This window comes from Pituophis catenifer, unplaced genomic scaffold, assembly GCF_029215685.1.
Source record: "Pituophis catenifer annectens isolate HBS135680 unplaced genomic scaffold, rPitCat1.0.hap2 SCAF_1, whole genome shotgun sequence".
In the NCBI taxonomy this organism is placed as follows: Eukaryota; Metazoa; Chordata; class Lepidosauria; order Squamata; family Colubridae; genus Pituophis; species Pituophis catenifer.
In genome coordinates, this window is record NW_027256881.1 from 24731032 (window position 1) to 24749049 (window position 18018).

General features: G+C 39.8%; 1 protein-coding gene across 1 annotated transcript in view; it reads left to right on the forward strand.

Annotated features, from left to right (window-relative positions):
* Positions 1-18018, forward strand: part of ELP3 (elongator acetyltransferase complex subunit 3) — a 104161-nt gene that overhangs the window by 49999 nt on the left and 36144 nt on the right. Inside the window, exons 10-12 of the mRNA XM_070947157.1 lie at positions 8641-8834; positions 12812-12902; positions 16424-16489. Of these exons, the coding sequence (XP_070803258.1) occupies positions 8641-8834; positions 12812-12902; positions 16424-16489 (351 nt within the window). The remainder of the gene's footprint in view (positions 1-8640; positions 8835-12811; positions 12903-16423; positions 16490-18018) is intronic.

Genomic DNA, 18018 nt, shown 5'->3' on the forward strand with positions numbered 1-18018 from the left:
GGAATCACCTAACTTTTCAAAAGACTTTTTTCTTTTTTTTGGTGAGCAGAGTTAATGTGTAATAATAGTACACTGTTATTTTATTAATAGTAAACAGTGTAGTCTAAATCAGGGGTCTCCAACCTTGGCAACTTTAAGCCTGGTGGACTTCAACTCCCAGAATTCCCCAGCCAGCTTTGCTGAATTCTGGGAGTTGAAGTCCTCCAGGCTTAAAGTTGCCAAGGTTGGAGACCCCTGGTCTAAACACTAGTGAAGAATTCTCAAATAACTATAACAAGATTTAAGTCTGTCAATCGTGTTCCTCCCAAACAGCCCTCTTTCCCAGGCTGTAGAATCTCTACAATCTCCACATTCCTTTATATAAATGTAGGTAAAGCACTAACTTGTCAGCCTGTCCTGACAATTTTTTTTTATACAAGCGATATCTCAAAATAATGTTAATACTAGCTTTAAACTTGGGGTTTGTTCATTTATTTTTTTCATTTCAAGAATGTATGTGGGTAAGAAATTCTGCTGACATTTATCCTTGGTGTTTCCCACTTTGCATCCACATTTACAGTAGATACACATCCTAATATCCAATTTTTTGATACCATTTATAGACGTTTAGAAAGGTTATCCTTGGTACCCAGATGGTAAGCCATCTTTATGCTGAAAGTTTGATGATAGCTCTTGACCTAGGTAGTTTTGAAAAGCAATTTTTAAAAACCAGAAAAGAAAAGAGATCTGTTGTGTTAATCTCACTGTAACGTGCCTCGCTAAATAAAAATCTGGAATGTTAATCAATAGCAAGGAGCACGAATGAGGGAGCATCCAGAGACAGTATGTATTTCAGAGGTGTTTAATTCATCAATTGGCAATATAGTTTCACTTATATTGTCCGTCTGATTAAAACACTTCTGTTTTATGTGTTTTTTTTTATTGAAAAAGGTTTTCAAATACAAATTCCCCCCCCCTTTTTTCCCCCCTCCTCCCTAACCCCCCCTCCCCCTCCCCTCCCCCTGTGGCTTCTTCAAAATAAAACCCAAATTCATAACAGATTATATAATACTTTACCATCCCCTTATTCCATCCCCCATATGCTGACCCTTTCTTTCTAATAATATTATTATATCCCCCTTATACTATACATTTCAAAATAACATTCTACTATAACATTATATAATAACTCCTAATTTAGCATAATAATATTATTATATCTCCCAGTTTAACAATTTCTGCTCATTATCTACCCTTTTTCTGCCCCCCATACATATATCTCTTAAATCAAATCTTTTATGTATATTAATATAACATTTCAAAGCAACCTTCCACTATAAAACTATATAATAAATCCTAATTTAACATTTATTCAATTCATAGTCTACCCATTTCCTCCACCCCCATCGATATATCTCTTAACTCAAATCTTTTACATATATTCATATCTAAACATAATATCCCTTTTCTTAAACTAAACAATCAATAAGCTAACCTGTCTCCACCCACTTTCCTACAAGACTACCATACTTAATAATTCATAATATCTTTATTCTTCTGCCCACACCACTAAAAAATATTCCCTTATGTAAATAAAATCCTCTTAAAAAAAAACTTTAAGCTTGTAATCCATATGATATCTTCTGTAATGTCTTTCAGCTGGATTGTTAACTCCATCGCCCATGTTAGGGTAACATCACATCCTAATTCCAACAGTATGTTCGGTATCTTCAATTACCATCTGCCCCCATCAATAACAAATGTCTTCTAAAAAAGAAAAAGAAAAAACAACCACCCGAGTGACTTTATATTTGTATTCCATATAGTGTCTATAGTGGTGTCTTTCATCCAAATTATTAATTCCAACCACCGTAATAGGGTAACAGCCAGATCATCTGCGTGCCCCAATTCCATAGCTCTCTCGCCTTGTAGCTCAGCATAAACGTAGTACATTTATCAAAGAATCCAAAAAAAAAGATAGTTCCAATCCATTCAGTTTAAGGCCCTTTTCACATCCCAAAAATATAGCACTGCAGAGGTCTGTCACTCTCCTCAGGATAATATAAACCAATACTTTGCCTCAACTATCTTTTCATATATTCAATCATCTCTTAAATAACTGGCATTACACTGTTGTTTAGTTTAAAAGTTTTTGTTTTTGTGAGACCTGCTTCTTCTTTTCTTGACTTTTTGTGGGTTAGATCTCCATCCTGATTTCCTTTCTATAAATTGTATATCAACTGTTTGGTTTTCATGCTGATCTATAACTTGATCTTGTTGGTTTTGCTTTTGTGGCTTAAATCTCCTTTCTGGTTCTATGAGTTGTATATCAACTGATTGATTTCCATGCTGGTCTGTAACTTGATAAGTCATCACATTAGAATCCAGAGCCGCCTCTCTTGTATTTATAAATCGTCCAGCTGAGACCTCTGAAGGAGAATCCAGAAGCGGCTCATCTACAAAGACCTCTGTAACTTGTTGTTTTTCCATTACTTCCACCTCCTTCTGCTTATCTTGAATTTCTATCTCTTGTTGATTTTGCTTTTTGAGAACCTTGTAGTAAAATTCTTCCGCTTTTTCAACAGTATTTAGCTGATATCTTTCTCCTTGATATCTCAATATTATACCAACTGGAACGTCCCACCTGAATGAGATATTTTGTTTCTTCAGCTCAGTCACCAAAAATCCAAATTTCTTTCTATCTTTTAGCATCTTAGGCGGCAACTCTTTATATATCCAGATCTTTCTTCCATACAATTGTAGAGTAGAATTAAAGGATTTTTACACAATATCATTTCTTATTTCTTTATCTGTGAAGTAAATCATCACATCTCTAGGCAATTGCCTTTGCTTTGCAATCCAAGAATTTACTCTATAGGCCTTGTCAATCTTACAAGATACCTCCTCAGGATGAACCTTTAAAATCCCAGCCAGAACTTGAGCAGATATTTTTCTTAAATCATCTCTATTATTTTCCTATAACCCTCTCATTCTAACCGCAAATTCCGTGAGCCTGTATTGCATCATTGTAGCTTCTTTTTCAATCCCTTGCTTTATATCTTCTGCATTGTAAGTCTCGTGACCAGCTTCCTTTTTAGACTTTACTTCTAAACTATTGTCTTGAATATTTATCAAATCATTTTCAATTCTTTGTATTTTATTGTCCAAATTATAAATCTTATCATCAACTTCTTCCATTTTAGACTCTAATAACTTGATATTTGTATCCATCTTTATAACAATTTCTGAAAAAGCATTAGTCGCTGTTATAATCTTTCGTTGCAGATTATCATACTTTAGTTGTATCATTTCTTTAATTTCCTACCTAAATTTTTCAAGTTTCTGGTTCACAGTCTCGTGATATCTTGCCATTTCCTCCAGAACAAATTCTTTTAAATTAAAGCCATTCTGCTGAGTCTGTAAGTTCAGAACTTGTTCACATAATTGTAAATGGGGGAACACCCCCCCCCGCTGCTTGTTTATCAGGCTTTATTAGTTTTAACGCCATCCTGCCACACAAACAAACTCTTTTTAAAGAAAGAAAACTTCCCTAAGCAAGATCAAGTACAAATTTCCAAGAAAAAAGAGACTTAAAATAGATATTTTTCTTCTAGATTCTAGCCAGCACTGTTTCTTCCGCTACTTCTCAAGCCTCAGCAGTCGCCATTTTAAACTTTTTTTTCCTTCACTTAAAAATGCTTGTAAAATCATTAAAAATACTTGCGATTTAGGGTCCCAAGTCCAAATCTCGTCCTCTTTAATTAAACCATCTGTTAATTTCGTTGATTGGTCCGGTCCCAGCGCCTGGCTCTGCAAAAAGGCAGAGTTCTCCCGAAGCCCGGAGCAGCGGCGAGCGGAAATAGGGAGCCACAACCTGCTCGTCCCCAAGAGTACAAAAAGGACTCTGGGGACTTCGCAGAGGGCTCTACCTGCCCTCGCCATGTGTTGTTGAGTGGTATGATCTCCACAATTTAATCCCTGAAGATTTTGGAACACTACACAAAACTAGGAACTGCAGGGGAGATGACCTACATACAAATTTAAAATTACCATAATTTTATGGGACAGGGATACAAAGTGATGGGAACTTTATCACATAGATTGATGGGACTTTTCTTGTTCTTTTCCAGGCTTAGTTGGAATATTCTGGAAAGTGTGTGCATGTCCTCGCACATATGTTTTAACTATATTAAATTTATTGAGGGAGTTGCATTACAATTTTGTAACGCTTCTCTCAAAATGGCATGGAAGGATCTTCAGCAATTATCTTCAGCAACTATCCTTTTCGACTGTGATATTCACAGGGATTTAGGAAGGTGCAGGTTGCTACTCTGGCCCAAAAGGCGGAGCTATCCTGGAATCCCTGTAGTGAAATGGGCTTTTCTAAAGCAGGAGGGTCAGTTAGCCTGTTTTGAGTTTTAGGACTGGTTGAGAAAGATGAGGGCTTCCAGATCTGGGCTGCAAATATTCAGATGACCTTGAAATGGCAGCAAAGAGTCCAGACAACTCTACATTTAGATTTTTCACCTTTTCATTTTCGACTTTGTTGTAATTGTTGTGTTCTGATTATATTCTTTTCTATGTGTGGGTTTTGTTGTTGTTGTTGTTTGCATTTAAACATCTTCCTAATTTCTGAAGATGCTGATGTGCTATTCTTGGTAGCAAACCTGTTCTACCCAAAATGTACAACAAGCATTTTGTGGTGTTTGTTGTATACCTGTGATATATGCAAGCTTTGGTCTCCCTATTCCATGTTTCCTGTCTAGTGCAGTATTGTTACAGTAACAAAGTTTTTTTATGTACGTGCTCAAATGTATACAGGTAGTCCTCAATTTACAACCCCAACTGGGACTGGAACCTCTGTTGCTAAGTGATGAGGTTTTTAAGTGAGTCGTGCTGAGTTTTATGACCTTTTTTGACATGGTTGTTAGGCAAATCATGTGCTGAAGCAAATCTGGCTTTCCCCCATTGACTTTGCTTGTCTGAAGCCCCTGAGAAGATTGCCAATGGCAATCAGGTGACCTTGAGACACTGCAACCATTGTAAATTACATGCCAGCTTCCAAAGTGCTGGAATCACAATCCCATGACCATGAGGACATTACAACGGTCATAAGTGCGTCGACCAGTCATAAGTCGCTTATTAAATGCTGTTGTTACTTTGAGTGGTTGTTAAACAAATGGTTGTAAGTCAAGGACTACCTGTATAATGCAAAGGGGATGAAACAAACTGACCGCATAGCTTCATTTGATTTGGAGGGGGCAGGCACCAGTTGGGGAAGAAAAGAATTCTAACCTCTAGCAGACTTAGCATAAAGTCTCACAAGAAAAAAAACAGTTTATTACCTCTGTATATGTCAATGTGTCAAGTGACTGTTTTAATGTCCAGGTAGCTTAGAGTCATTCAATAAAAATCAAGATAAATAACCAAGATAAAAATCTTGGTTATTTGATGTATTATTCCAAGCCCCACTGTTCATTATTTTGTCAAGAATTCAGGCATAGATGAAGATGGCGGCATGGTAGAGTTTGAAATCATTGACTTTTTTCAACTTCCTGAAGGAGGAGAGTAACAACATTAAGCTGCTGCCTGTTATACCTAACATATACAATCATCATGCAGGAATACTTCACTAGGTCGATGCTAGGCTGATTAGAGCTGAACCCCAAAAAATCCAACCCTCTTCAGAGCATCATTATTATCGTTTGTTATTGCTTTCTGGAAGACTTTCTTTAAAAATTAAAAAGCACCCTTTTTTACTTGACTATTTTTTCCAGTGTTGTACGTTTCTGTCTCTCAATTGATATAGAATATATCAGAATATATTGCTGAGCACATTGTAAGCCGCCCTGAGTCTTCGGAGAAGGGCGGCATATAAATCAAATTAAAAAAAAAAAAAAGAATATATTCTCAGTAACACTGACTTCTAGTCAGTTATAATTAACTAGTTATTGTAGTGAATTTAACCCTTTCATTACATAGTCTTTGATCCGTTAGGATCACCCACATTTCATCCAGAGAAGAGAGTAGTAATTGGAGGGAACCATGGAGCAACAAAGATAATTTTAATGGGATAGATCAGTGTTTCTCAACTTGGCCATTTTTAAGTTGGGTGGATTTCAGCTCCCATGAATCCACCCATCTTAAAGTAGCCAAGATTGAGGAAACACTGTGACAGATTTTCATATACAGCAGACTACACATTTTCAAGCTTTTAGGCACAATTTTAAATTTTGCATTGTGTCCTTGATGCCACAGAAATTGTCATGGCAATGGGTGTAACCAGCCACAAAGTATTGGGAATACTCTCCTTTTGTTTATAAGAAGGGTTATGAATTTGGCATAGATATTTATCATTGGTGTTTCCCACTTTGCATCCACATTTGGATGCAAGATAATCGCCTGTTTGTTTGGCCCCTGAAAGAAAAGCTGCAGCTGCACAGCTGAGTAGCCTGTCAGGCCTGGAAGCCATCTTTTTCATTGGGCCTTCAGGTCTGCCACATTTAGTTCTGTGGGAAACTGGGGTGTGGCTGGGAAGTATCTCCAGTTGGGACGGGGCTTTGATTGGACCACGTGATGGACATGTGGGTGCTGGGCAGGGACTTGGACTTTCCTTTGGGTGGGTAAAACCTGGAAGCTTTCAGATTTGGGTTTTCCCAGAAGTGCCAATATGACATCTCTAATAAAATGGAACTTTGAGGAACTTCAAGCTTCTTCTTTCATTGGGGGTGTTACCTGGAAGCCTGACATAGCCATCCTCTCACAATAATGGAAAAACAACAATTTTTTGGCATCCATATTACTAATTTGTACAATTTGCATCCTGCTTATTTATGTTAGCAGGTTTACAAGGGTGTGAATGAATGAAATCTGTTGATGTAATTAGTGGTAATAATAGTGGAAGAGGAGGGGGTTTGGAAAAGATTAAAATAAATTTACTTATGCTGGTAAAATCAGTCATGACCCTTATAGACTAACTGGCTTGTGTCCTGAAAACCTATGCTGCTGGGGGGGAGGGGGATGTACTGATTTTTTTTGGATAAAGTGAGCCCTTTGGAACATAATAGTACAGCTTTTTTTGGACCAAAACATTTAAAATATAACATTATGGATCAAAATATACAATTCCATCTACAGAAGTTTTATTTTAAAAAAGACTTCCTATGCATTGGACTTTAAGTACATTGACCTAAGCAAATGTTATATCCAGATCTGGTTTCTCCCAGGTATGATCAGTAGCTATTACAAGGCTGTTCTGTTTCGTTACAGTGTGAAGATTGTTATTGACTAAAGATCTTTCCATCATCTTTGTTCCCGTGATTCCAATGTTTTTTAGATCTACTTGAGGGCTTCCTGAAGACCATATATTCATTCTGTCAAGCCTGTTGCTCACTGATTTTTTAAAATCACAATTTAAAGGCATTTTGAGATAGTAGCTATCTCAGTAACTTGCACAACACATTCTATCCATCAACATTGTGTGAAGAATTGGTCTGTTTGGCATAGAAGAAAAACATAAGACTACAAACTAGACAGGTTGTGATTGGGGTTACCATCCTCAACTGTCAAACAACCCTAATAACATTAAACCAGTGGTGGGTTGCTACCGGTTCTCTCCAGTTCTTGCGAACCGGTAGTGGAAATTTTGAGTAGTTCGGAGAACCGATAAATACCACCTCTACCTGGCTCCACTCCCAATCTATTCACTGCCTCTCGAGTCCCAACTGATTGGCTAGAAGGAAAAAATCAGGGCTCACTTGACGAAGAAGACAAAAAAAACAACAACAAGACAGGTAGCTTTAAATTGAGAAGCCAAGAAGCCTCCCAACTGATCGGCTAGACCGATCCGCTCCTTGTAAACTGCTCGGTGGTGGTAGATTGGCAATTGAGGCCAAGCTGCCTGAAAGTGGTTTCTGATGCTCTCGGTGGTGGCAAAACAACAAAAAACTGTTTAAACTCTTGCCACTGCGCTTCAAAGGGCTGCCCCACAGCTGATCAGCGGTAAAAGGCAGTGTGGTGGTAGACCAGTGCGCTCCAAAAACAAATGGGTAGACCGGTATGGCTCTGCAAGCAGTTAAAAGCCTGGTAGACCAGTACCTCTGCTAAATCCTAAAGAATTTGTCACATGACCATCAAACCACAAAATAAGCCACGCCCACAGAACCAGTAGTAAAAAAAAATTAGAACCCACCCTTGCATTAAACCCATGTTTAAAATCAGCTCACCTAATGGAGTGCTGCATAGTGCACTGAGAGAACTACCTGTCAGTTGTTAAGGCAGCTATTTTTAAACACAGGTTTAAAAAGATTTAGTACTCTTCTGAAGTAGCATTAAATCCATGGTAAAAATAACCTTAGGACATCTCATGGGTGGTGTGGTACAGCAGGATTTTCAGCTTGTAGGCACATGGAGGAGGGTTTTTTTAGTGTGATGACAGAAAAGCCTCTACTCAATGAATGCCTCTCCTTCCCACTGAATCAGACAGCCCTCCAGTTCTTATCTATTGGCATGGTAAGGTTTTGCAATGAAATCTTCCTGCTACTGGACCATGCAGGCTCCCCACTCCCATCTCCATGTGCCTATCAGAATGATGACTTATTGAACTGTCCAGCTGCTGTGAGCCATTGCACTAATCTCTTTTACATGTTGCTTCTTCTGCAGGAGTTTTTTGAGAATCCTGCCTTTCGCCCAGATGGCATGAAACTATACCCAACTCTTGTGATCCGTGGCACTGGCCTCTATGAACTCTGGAAAACTGGGAGGTACAAAAGTTACCCTCCAAGCACCCTTGTGGATTTGGTGGCAAGAATTCTTGCCCTCGTGCCTCCCTGGACTCGAGTGTACCGAGTACAAAGGTAACATTTGACTTTCTGATGCTAAGTCTTAGTAAAATATGGTAGTGCAACAGTGAGATAACAAAACAGCTTGATTTCCTCATGCAGCATCTATTTCTGACCCTATTATGCTCTCAGAATAAATGTTTCTGGAAATCTAAATCATTCCACCGTCCCTCACTTCCCTGAAAGTAATTGGCAATGTTGTACTTCTTCTGCTCTGTCATTCAAATTCTCATCACAAGTATCAAGCCATTATATGTGATTCAGGATGAATCGACACACCAGGCTAATGTTATGATAATTATGGTTTGTGCTTGATAGCTCATCTGTGCATAACTACTAGGGTTCATCTCTGATGAGTCACGGTAGATTGTGGCCACTTGCATCTTAGACAGATACTTGCAAATGAGCTTTGAAAATAGAAACCAAGCTGGGTATGGGTAAGCAGTGATGATCTGTAGCTATTCAGAAAATGTGGATTGGCCCCCTAGGTAATAAGGGATGAAGGACACACAAAAGAAGAGCACACTGGGAAATAGAGTACAGTGTTAGTATTAAACTACTATGTGGTGAAAGAGTGAATAAATGAGGGCATTTTCCTGGAGTAGCTAGATAAAGGAAATGTTCAGTTTCTAGAGCAGTGATGGATAACCTTTCCTGGACTGAGTGTCTAAAGCGTGCGCCCAAACTGCCAAAATGCAGTGTGCGTGCGGCCCCAGCGCATGTGTGCATGGCCCCTGCATGCGCCCCATGCATGCAGGCGTGGCCCCCCGCACACACCCCATGCATGCATATGCACCCCTGCATGCGCCCTGTGCATGCATGCATGGGGCCCTTGCACACACCCCGATCCCTGCACATGCACGGCAGAGACCCAAAGACCACCTGGCCGGCAGGAGGCATGCACGCATGTGCATCAGAGCTGAACTAGGGTGACGGCTCATGTGCCATCAGAGAGGGTGCTGTATGCCACCTCTGGCACGTGTGCCATAGGTTCGCCATCATGGTTCTAGAGGAAGGATATTGCCAAATTGCAATTCACTGCAACCCAACCAGTGTGATTAGTAATATAAGATTAGAGGAATAGGAGCCGCAGAATATTAGGAGGGTCACATATTGTCAATTCTTACTCTACTATACATTCAAATGATTGCTACTGGTAGGCATATGGCAGCCAGTGACCCAGAAATGGCTGGACTATTTGCACAACTTGTTTTAGCCAAAAGAAGGAATGCATTGCCTTTCTTTAGTAAAGATATTGGCTGATAAACATTTCAGAATATTAATCCAATGTTTGTCACCACTGATATTCACCTAGTGAGGGAAGGGTATCCCATTTGTAATTGTCAGCACAGATCGTTTCTGATAACAGTTGGTCTGCTTAAGGGTGGGAATTAATAAGAAGCAATGTAATTATCAAGTAATTTGTCTTTGCCTGTCAGTTGGTCAAAACCATGTTCGGGGACTACCAGGAATGTTTTTTTAAGATATACTGTATTTTTCAGAGTATAACACCTTTTTCCTTCAAAAAAGAGGGTGAAATCTGGATGCGTCTTATATTCTGAATGTAGTCCTGCCCAGCTTCTCAAACGGAGGTTTCAGAGGATGAAAAAAGCATCAGAAACAGAGCTCAGAAAAGAAGCCCCCAAACAGAGCTTCAGAGGCTTCTTTTCTGAAGCTCTCTTTCAGAGGCTTTCAGAGGCAGAAAAGAAAGTTTTTTCTGAAACAGAGTTTCAGAAGTTTCAGAGGCAGAAAAAAAAAGCAAGGCACAGAGCTCACAATCAAGGAACCTGTTGCTAAAATTCACCTCTGGGAACAGCTGATTGGCGGTATTCCGAGAGGCTGATCCACCTGTCAATCAGCTTTTTTCTTATTTTCCTCCCCAAAAACTAAGATGCATCTTATACTCCGAAAAATACGGTAGTCTTCAAAGCTTGCCTGCCATTAAAGGAACCAGTGGGACTATAGACAATCAGAAGAGTGCCCCATTGATGGTATTGTGGAACGTCTTTCCTCAATCTGGTGCTTTCTGGTTGTGTTAGATTATACCTCATAAAATGGCATTAGTAGTGATAGGTTGAAATTCATGGATAGGGAAACCTCAGTGTAAAGATTCTCTTAGGTTGGTTTGTTTCTTTTTTTTTTTTCATAACAGCTGCCCTGCACCAGCTAAAATACCCAGTTTATGTAGCGCTAGAAGGAGGCCTCTACTCTTAAATATTCATTTGTAATATTGCCATACCCAATAGTGGATATCATTTGGCTATCTGACTTGAGGTCTTGCCCTTGTTGAAAAAATTATTAGAAGAATTTTTGGGCAGGTAAACTTCAGCAAATGGACCTGTGACATCCCAAGTTATCTTTGCTGCTGGAAAATCTAACGAGGACACCTTAAACCTTTGACATTGATGGATAGAGAGAATGGAGATTTGTCTTTACACTCTTAAAATTAGTCATATTTGCATATATGTGAAGATAGAAGATAGAATAGCTCTGCAGACAAGGCACTGCAATTTAACACCAGCTGTCTGAAATTAAAGTAAGTTCAAATCTTGCCAGGCTCAAGGTTGACTCAGCCTTCCATCCTTTCTAAGGTAGGTAAATTGAGGACCCAGTTTGTGGGGGCAATAAGCTGACTTTGTATAAAATATACAAAAGTATGAAGGCTATTGCTTAACACATTGTAAGCCGCCCTGAGTCTCTGGAGAAGGGCGGCATATAAATCAAATTAAAAAAAAAAAGAATAACAGAGTTGGAAGGGACTTGGAGGTCTTCTAGTCCAACCCCCTGCTTAGGCAGGAAACGCTACACTACTTCTTAAAAACTTCCAGTGTTGGAGCATTCACAACTTCTGGAGGCAAGTTGTTCCACTGATTAATTGTTCTAAATATCAGGATGCTGATGTGTATGCTGATCTTGAGTCACATCCCCTCCTTACACAGAAACAAAAATATGTTTCACAGCAGATGGCCACCCAGGGCCTTCAGGCACGCCAGTACACTGTGTCACTGTTCCAGAGATGATAGACTTGCTCAGTGGATACTGCTATGTAGGCTACATGCTAGGGTGCAAGAGTGGTTTTATTGACGTCCCTGTGGTGAATCGTGCAACAGCCTGGCGTTCCACAGTATTTTGGTAATTGGAAAGAAGCAGAGCTCTCTGACGGCTGCCTCTGTTTCAACGTGCCTAGATGGAAATTGCATTCTCCTCCAGTGTATCCTTTAGCTGGAGCAGGGAAGAGCTTATTAACTCTTAACTGTTACTGCCTGAAGACTGTTAATGTCTGTTGGCTAGATGAGGTTGTATTTACTCCCAGGGCCCAGCTGAATAAATTAATGAGTGAGCTAATTATCACTGTGTTCTGGGGGAGAGGCTAGGCTAGGTGGTTGATGTAGAAGAGAGCAGGGGGTGAGGGAATTAAGCCCTGATGTGCCAGCGGGGGCAGAATCTGGCGAGATAATCTGCCGTACCCTATCACCATCAAGCCTCTTTTTCTTCTTACATTCCCAACTTTTGTAGTCCCCAGAACTTTTTTCTTCATTTTCCTTGCAACAAGATAGCAGTTTTCAGCCAGACATATTGGAGTTTTAAGAGAAAGTTTCAGAAACGCTGCCTTTTTGGCTTTGCTGTCTCTTATAGCTTACTATCTTACATGTATGCCACGTCTTCCCACCAAAAAACTGATCATGCGACCATAGGGATACTATGACAATCATTAGTGTGAGGATCTGTTGTAAGTCACTTTTTTCAGTGCTGTTGTAACTCTGAATAGTTATTACATGAATGGTCATAAATCAAAGCAATGGCAAAGACAGCAAACTCTTAGTCAGGTATCAAGAACAGCACCAGAACAATACAGGGATAAAATCCTGCTGGGCCTGATTCAACCAAGTAGTAGTAGATGAAGAACTGCTGTATTTTATATTTAAAGCATTGATGGTTAATTTTTTTGAAGTTATGTTTTTGTTTAATGGGGGGGGTTCTGTTTCTTGCAGGGATATCCCAATGCCTTTAGTCACTTCTGGAGTGGAACATGGTAACTTGAGAGAACTGGCTTTGGCTAGGATGAAGGACTTAGGAACAGAGGTAAAAACACATAATTTTATTCTGTATTTCTTAAATCTACCAGACTTGCATCTATTCTTATCTGTACCAAATATGATTGCTTTGGTTTGCAAGATCTGCTCAAAGTCACCTGGTAGAGAGATGACAACATACAAATGTATTAAATAAGTATTTTCCTTGTATGTAGGCCTGAGGGCAGTCATAGAGATCCTTGAAGAAGGAATAGTTACAAATAGTGAAATCTTGTTTTTCTGGAAGGGTACATAATAGGCAGCCTGAAGTCCTTTGAAACAATTGCCTCATCACAGATTAGTTATTCTCATCATTGTGATGATTGATAAATACACTCCATCCTGCTGGGTTGTTGTTGTTTTTTCTCAAATGTATGGAGGAGACCTATGCTTCTGATTTTGGGCTTTTCTACCTAAATAAATAATCCTTATTCATATAAGAGTGTATGTGAAGGGGACAGTATGAGGATTCCTCATGAACACCCATAAAGAATACTTTATCTTACATATGAAAAGGACCTGACCTGAATGTGGCAATTTCAATCTAGGGAAGCCATATAGTTCAGTGGTTCACAACCTTTCCAGTTTTGCGGACTGGGGTGGGGTGGGGTGAGAGGAAATGGTGTTGTGTGGAAGCATACGCTTGAATGCACAACTCCATTTCACAAGTGTACGCTCATGCAAATGGAACTTCACATGTATGCACGAGTGCTTGTCGCTCGTGCAAATGGAGCTGTGTGCACAAGCGTGCGTGCCTTCTGTTTGCATGGCCCAGTTCTAAATGGACCACAGCCCAGTACCAAACTGCGGCCCTGGGGTTGGGGACCCCTAAGATAGTTGATTTATAAAACGCTCAGTAGCTAAGATGCTGAGCTTGTCGATTGAAAGGTCGGCAGTTCAGAGGTTCGAATCCCTAGTGCCACGTAACAGGGTGAGCTCCCGTTACTTGTCCCAGCTTGTGCCAACCTAGCAGTTTGAAAGCATGTAAAAAATGCAAGTAGAAAAATAGGGACCAACTTTGGTGGAAAGGTAACAGCGTTCCATGCGCCTTTGGCGTTTAGTCATGCCAGCCACATGACCACAGAAACGTCTTTGGACAGCGCTGGCTCTTCGGCTTTGACATGGAGATGAGCACCGCCCCCTAGAGTCGGAAACAACTAGCACATATGTGCGAGGGGGATCTTTCCCTTATTCTGTGTTTGCAGATATATTAAAACAAAATCAATCTTGTCTAAAGATCTCCTGTTTACGATAGATATCTTCTCTTTACAGCTTGAGCTATACAAAGATAATTTATAATCTCTTAGGACTAAAGGGATTTGGGTGAAGTGCCACCAATTGTATTTGTTCATGGAAAAAGCTTTTAAAACTTTTTTTTTTCCTGTTAAGCAAAGTTCATTGTTGCTCTTTCTCCCTTGGTGTAGTTAATGTATTTATATAGGATAGAAATAAATAATCATTTGGACCAGGAGTGGGTTCTAAATTTTTTTACTACCGGTTCTGTGGGCGTGGCTTATTTTGTGGGTGTGGCTTGGAGGTCATGTGACTAGGTGGGCATGGCTAGCTGGTCAGAGTCATTTCTGGAAGGTCCTCGCACTTACGACCAGTCCTCGCACTTACAACCCGACTCATTTGTTTGCTTTTAACACTGATCAGCTGTAGGATGGCCCTTTGAAGCCCCGTGGCAAGAATTTAAACAGTTTTTTTCTCTCTAGTCATCAGCTAGGACTCAGGAGGCAGCAATAGATTGGGGGTGGGACCAAATAAAAGGTAAGACTAACGTGGGGGGGGGTGTCGGGGGGAGAACCGGTTCGGTGACGTCATATCGTCACCGCTACCGGCTCGGCCGAACCGGACCGAACCGAACCGGGAGGAACCCACCATTGATTTGGACCAAAAGTACATTTGGAACATTGAGAGCATATGGTGGATGCATCCTTCAAGGATGACTATAATAGGAGACTGCTACAGTAGTCAAGGCCAGTCACATAGAGACAAGTTGTTTAACATACAAGTGAGACATTTATGAAGCCCAAAGGCATTGCTTCAAATCAATTATATTTACTGAAGCTGGTGCTTTGCCGCATGCCAGGATCCTACTTATTTATTTTTCTTTTTAAAATGTTGGGTACTGTAGGGAGCCTAGAGGACAACAAGTTTGGAAATGTCTTAGTGCCCAAGAGCAATTTCTTCCTTTCCCTGCTGCAGAGGAAAATGTCACATTTTACTTTGTGTGCTCAGCTGAGAGGCTTGCATTCTGAGCTACCTGCAGTAGCAGAACAAAAGTGTTGACAATTATTAGTCTAAATTAGGCAGGATTAAGATGAATATGCTGGGTAAATCAAGATTTGCATGGCACCTAAAGTTATTCAGGATTCACAGCAATCTTAGTAGTACAGAAGAAAAATGATGAGCTGTTACATCCCTTGAAGATCATTGCTGAAGAGGTTCATCTGAGAATGGCTGAATTTAAGAGTTTTAAATGGCTTTAAGGTTAAAACCAGTGCTTGTTTTGTGGTTAGAAATGGATAATAGCTGTTTAAGAAACAGTCTGCTGCTTTTTTGTTTCAACATTTTTGTTAAGCATTGGATCAAACTTCTAGACTGTCTTCAAGGCAGTCAAGATATGAGGTAGTGCACTAGCTTTATCTCGGTCCTTAGTAATCACCATTTTACAAATATCTAGAAGCCACATTCTTTCCCTCTCCCTCCTTCCCCATAAAGAAGTATCACAACTGTTATACCAAACTGAGCTTATCATACTTTGGATACTTTATGCCACTGTTGTCACTTGTACATCCAAAATCAGGACCCACATTATTTGAAACTCTTCAGTTAAGAACTAAATGATTTATATCAGATTGCATGTTGCCTTCTAGAAATTTTGGATTACAGTTCTCTTAAACTATCATCCAAGTCATTCTGCTGTGCTTGACAGGAATTAAACATATGCTGCTTGTCTTGTTTTAATGTAATCTCAGCCAGAATAAACAAGATACTTTTCATCACATTTGAAAGATTCTTGCCCCTAAGCCTTTCTTAGAGAAGCATGGCAAGTTTCAGCCCCTAAGCCATCAAGGAAAGCACACTCTACATTTATAACAAATTTTTCAGGAGTTTATTTGCACAGCTTTAAATTAGCATGATCTCTATCTCTGCTTCAATCCTTACTTATCCAGTGCAAAACACAGTTAACATTGGTGTCTCATATTTGATGAGAAATTTCTGGCTGTTTTTTAAAAATATTGGTACATTCCTCCATGAGATGCAGATCGCTCAAGGAAACCAGTGTCTGCTAATATATGTGATGGATGGGCTTTTATTTTATATCCCAGGCTTTTCCTTCCTTATCCTACAATAGATAAACAAGAATTTTTATTTTGAAATCTCCCCTTCAAATTGTCATCTTGTCTATTTTAACTTAATTTTAAACCCTTGAGGAAGTGAGGGTGATGATGAAGACACTATTCCTTAGCTTAAATACGTGGAATTCTTTTATCTGAAGCTTTATCACTTACTCTTCCTATCTAGTGCCGTGATGTGAGAACAAGAGAAGTTGGAATACAAGAGATACATCACAAAGTCAGACCCTACCAGGTGAGCTTTGTTTTATTTGTTTTGTTTTGTTTTGTTTGCGTGTGAGTGTTAAAAAAAAAGAACTTGACACCCTTTTATGGAGGTTGAGAGAGCAGAATTGCTTGTCTTTGTTCCCAAAGTAACAAAAGGAATCTGCCTTTTATCAAGCCAGATTGGTAGTCTAAATAACAGTGAATATGTCTTGAAAAAAACATCTCAGCTAGTGATTCTCAATTGGTGATAGATGTACCATTAGTAGAAAGTGAAACGGAACCAAATTAGGTGGGATGCAGGCAGTGGTGAAATATAAAATTTGTTACTACTGGTTCTGTGGGCGTGGCTTGGTGGGGGGTAATTTGGGTGGGCATGGCCAACTTTTTTTTTTTTAGTTTTAAAGCCATTTTTTCTACAACCTCTTCAGCCGAAGAGGTTGTAGAAAAAATGCTTATAAAAGCCTCTGACGATCCCAGCTGAGCCACACAATTGTCAGAGGCTTTTTTTTTTTACCTTTAAAAGCATTTTTTCGGCCGAAGAGGTTGTAGAAAAAATGCTTTTAAAAATAAGAAAAAAGCCTCTGATGATTGCACGGCTCAACTGGGCATTGGGGGGGGAGGGACTTTTGCTACCAGTTCTTCGAACCACCCGTCGCCATCCCTACCAGATCGGCCGATCCGATCCGAACCGGGAGCATTTCACTTCTGGATGCAGGGTATGTTTATATGTCCATCTGAGGAGAAAGGGCACAACTGCATCTCCTGATTCACTCTGCTGACCGTGGTTCACCCAGCTTTTTGTCCAAAGCATCCTCTTCTACTCTTGCGCATCCTTGTCAGTTTTACAATTCCTGGAAGAAGAAAAATCATGCTTACCTTGCATCTGCCAGAATTTGAAATGATGCTGCTGTGGGTTTGCAGTGGCCATAGAGTCTATTGCTAGACTAGGGAACAATTGAACAATTGCCACTTGGCACCTTAGCAGCAACAGAAGCTATCAGAAGTGAAAGGCAATGTGTCATTCCTCTCTGCAAGCCAACTGGGTTGTCCCACATCCATCCCATAACTCTCTCCTCCTTTCTTTTATAACTTCTGTTAGGCACTGATCTTGGCATTGGCCCTTGCATGCCCATTGACAGGATTCCAAATGGTCTCCTTTCCCACAGGGCAGCTTTGACTATTGCAAAGATTTATTGGGCGTTGATCCTTTCCTTTCATTTTAACAGCTGCCTTCTAGGTAGAAATTTCCCACTTAGCAGCCAATAGTAGGGGAAGTAGTACTGGCTGAACTTCTGTCTCATCCATCATCATTGCCCTAAAGGCATTTTTTTTTTTTTTAGTATCTGAGAATCCAACAAGAATAAGTTAACCTGAGTGCCCTTTATCCAAACCCTTTTTTTCCCATACCTTTTTATTTCTGGTGAAATCTAGATTCTTTGTCAGATGCAGTTGTAGATATAGAAGGTTGAGAACCATTGATCTTGTTCACTTTATTAGCGAAAATTATTCATTTTTTTTTAAAAAAAATATGTTTATTTGAGGAAAAAAACCACTTCA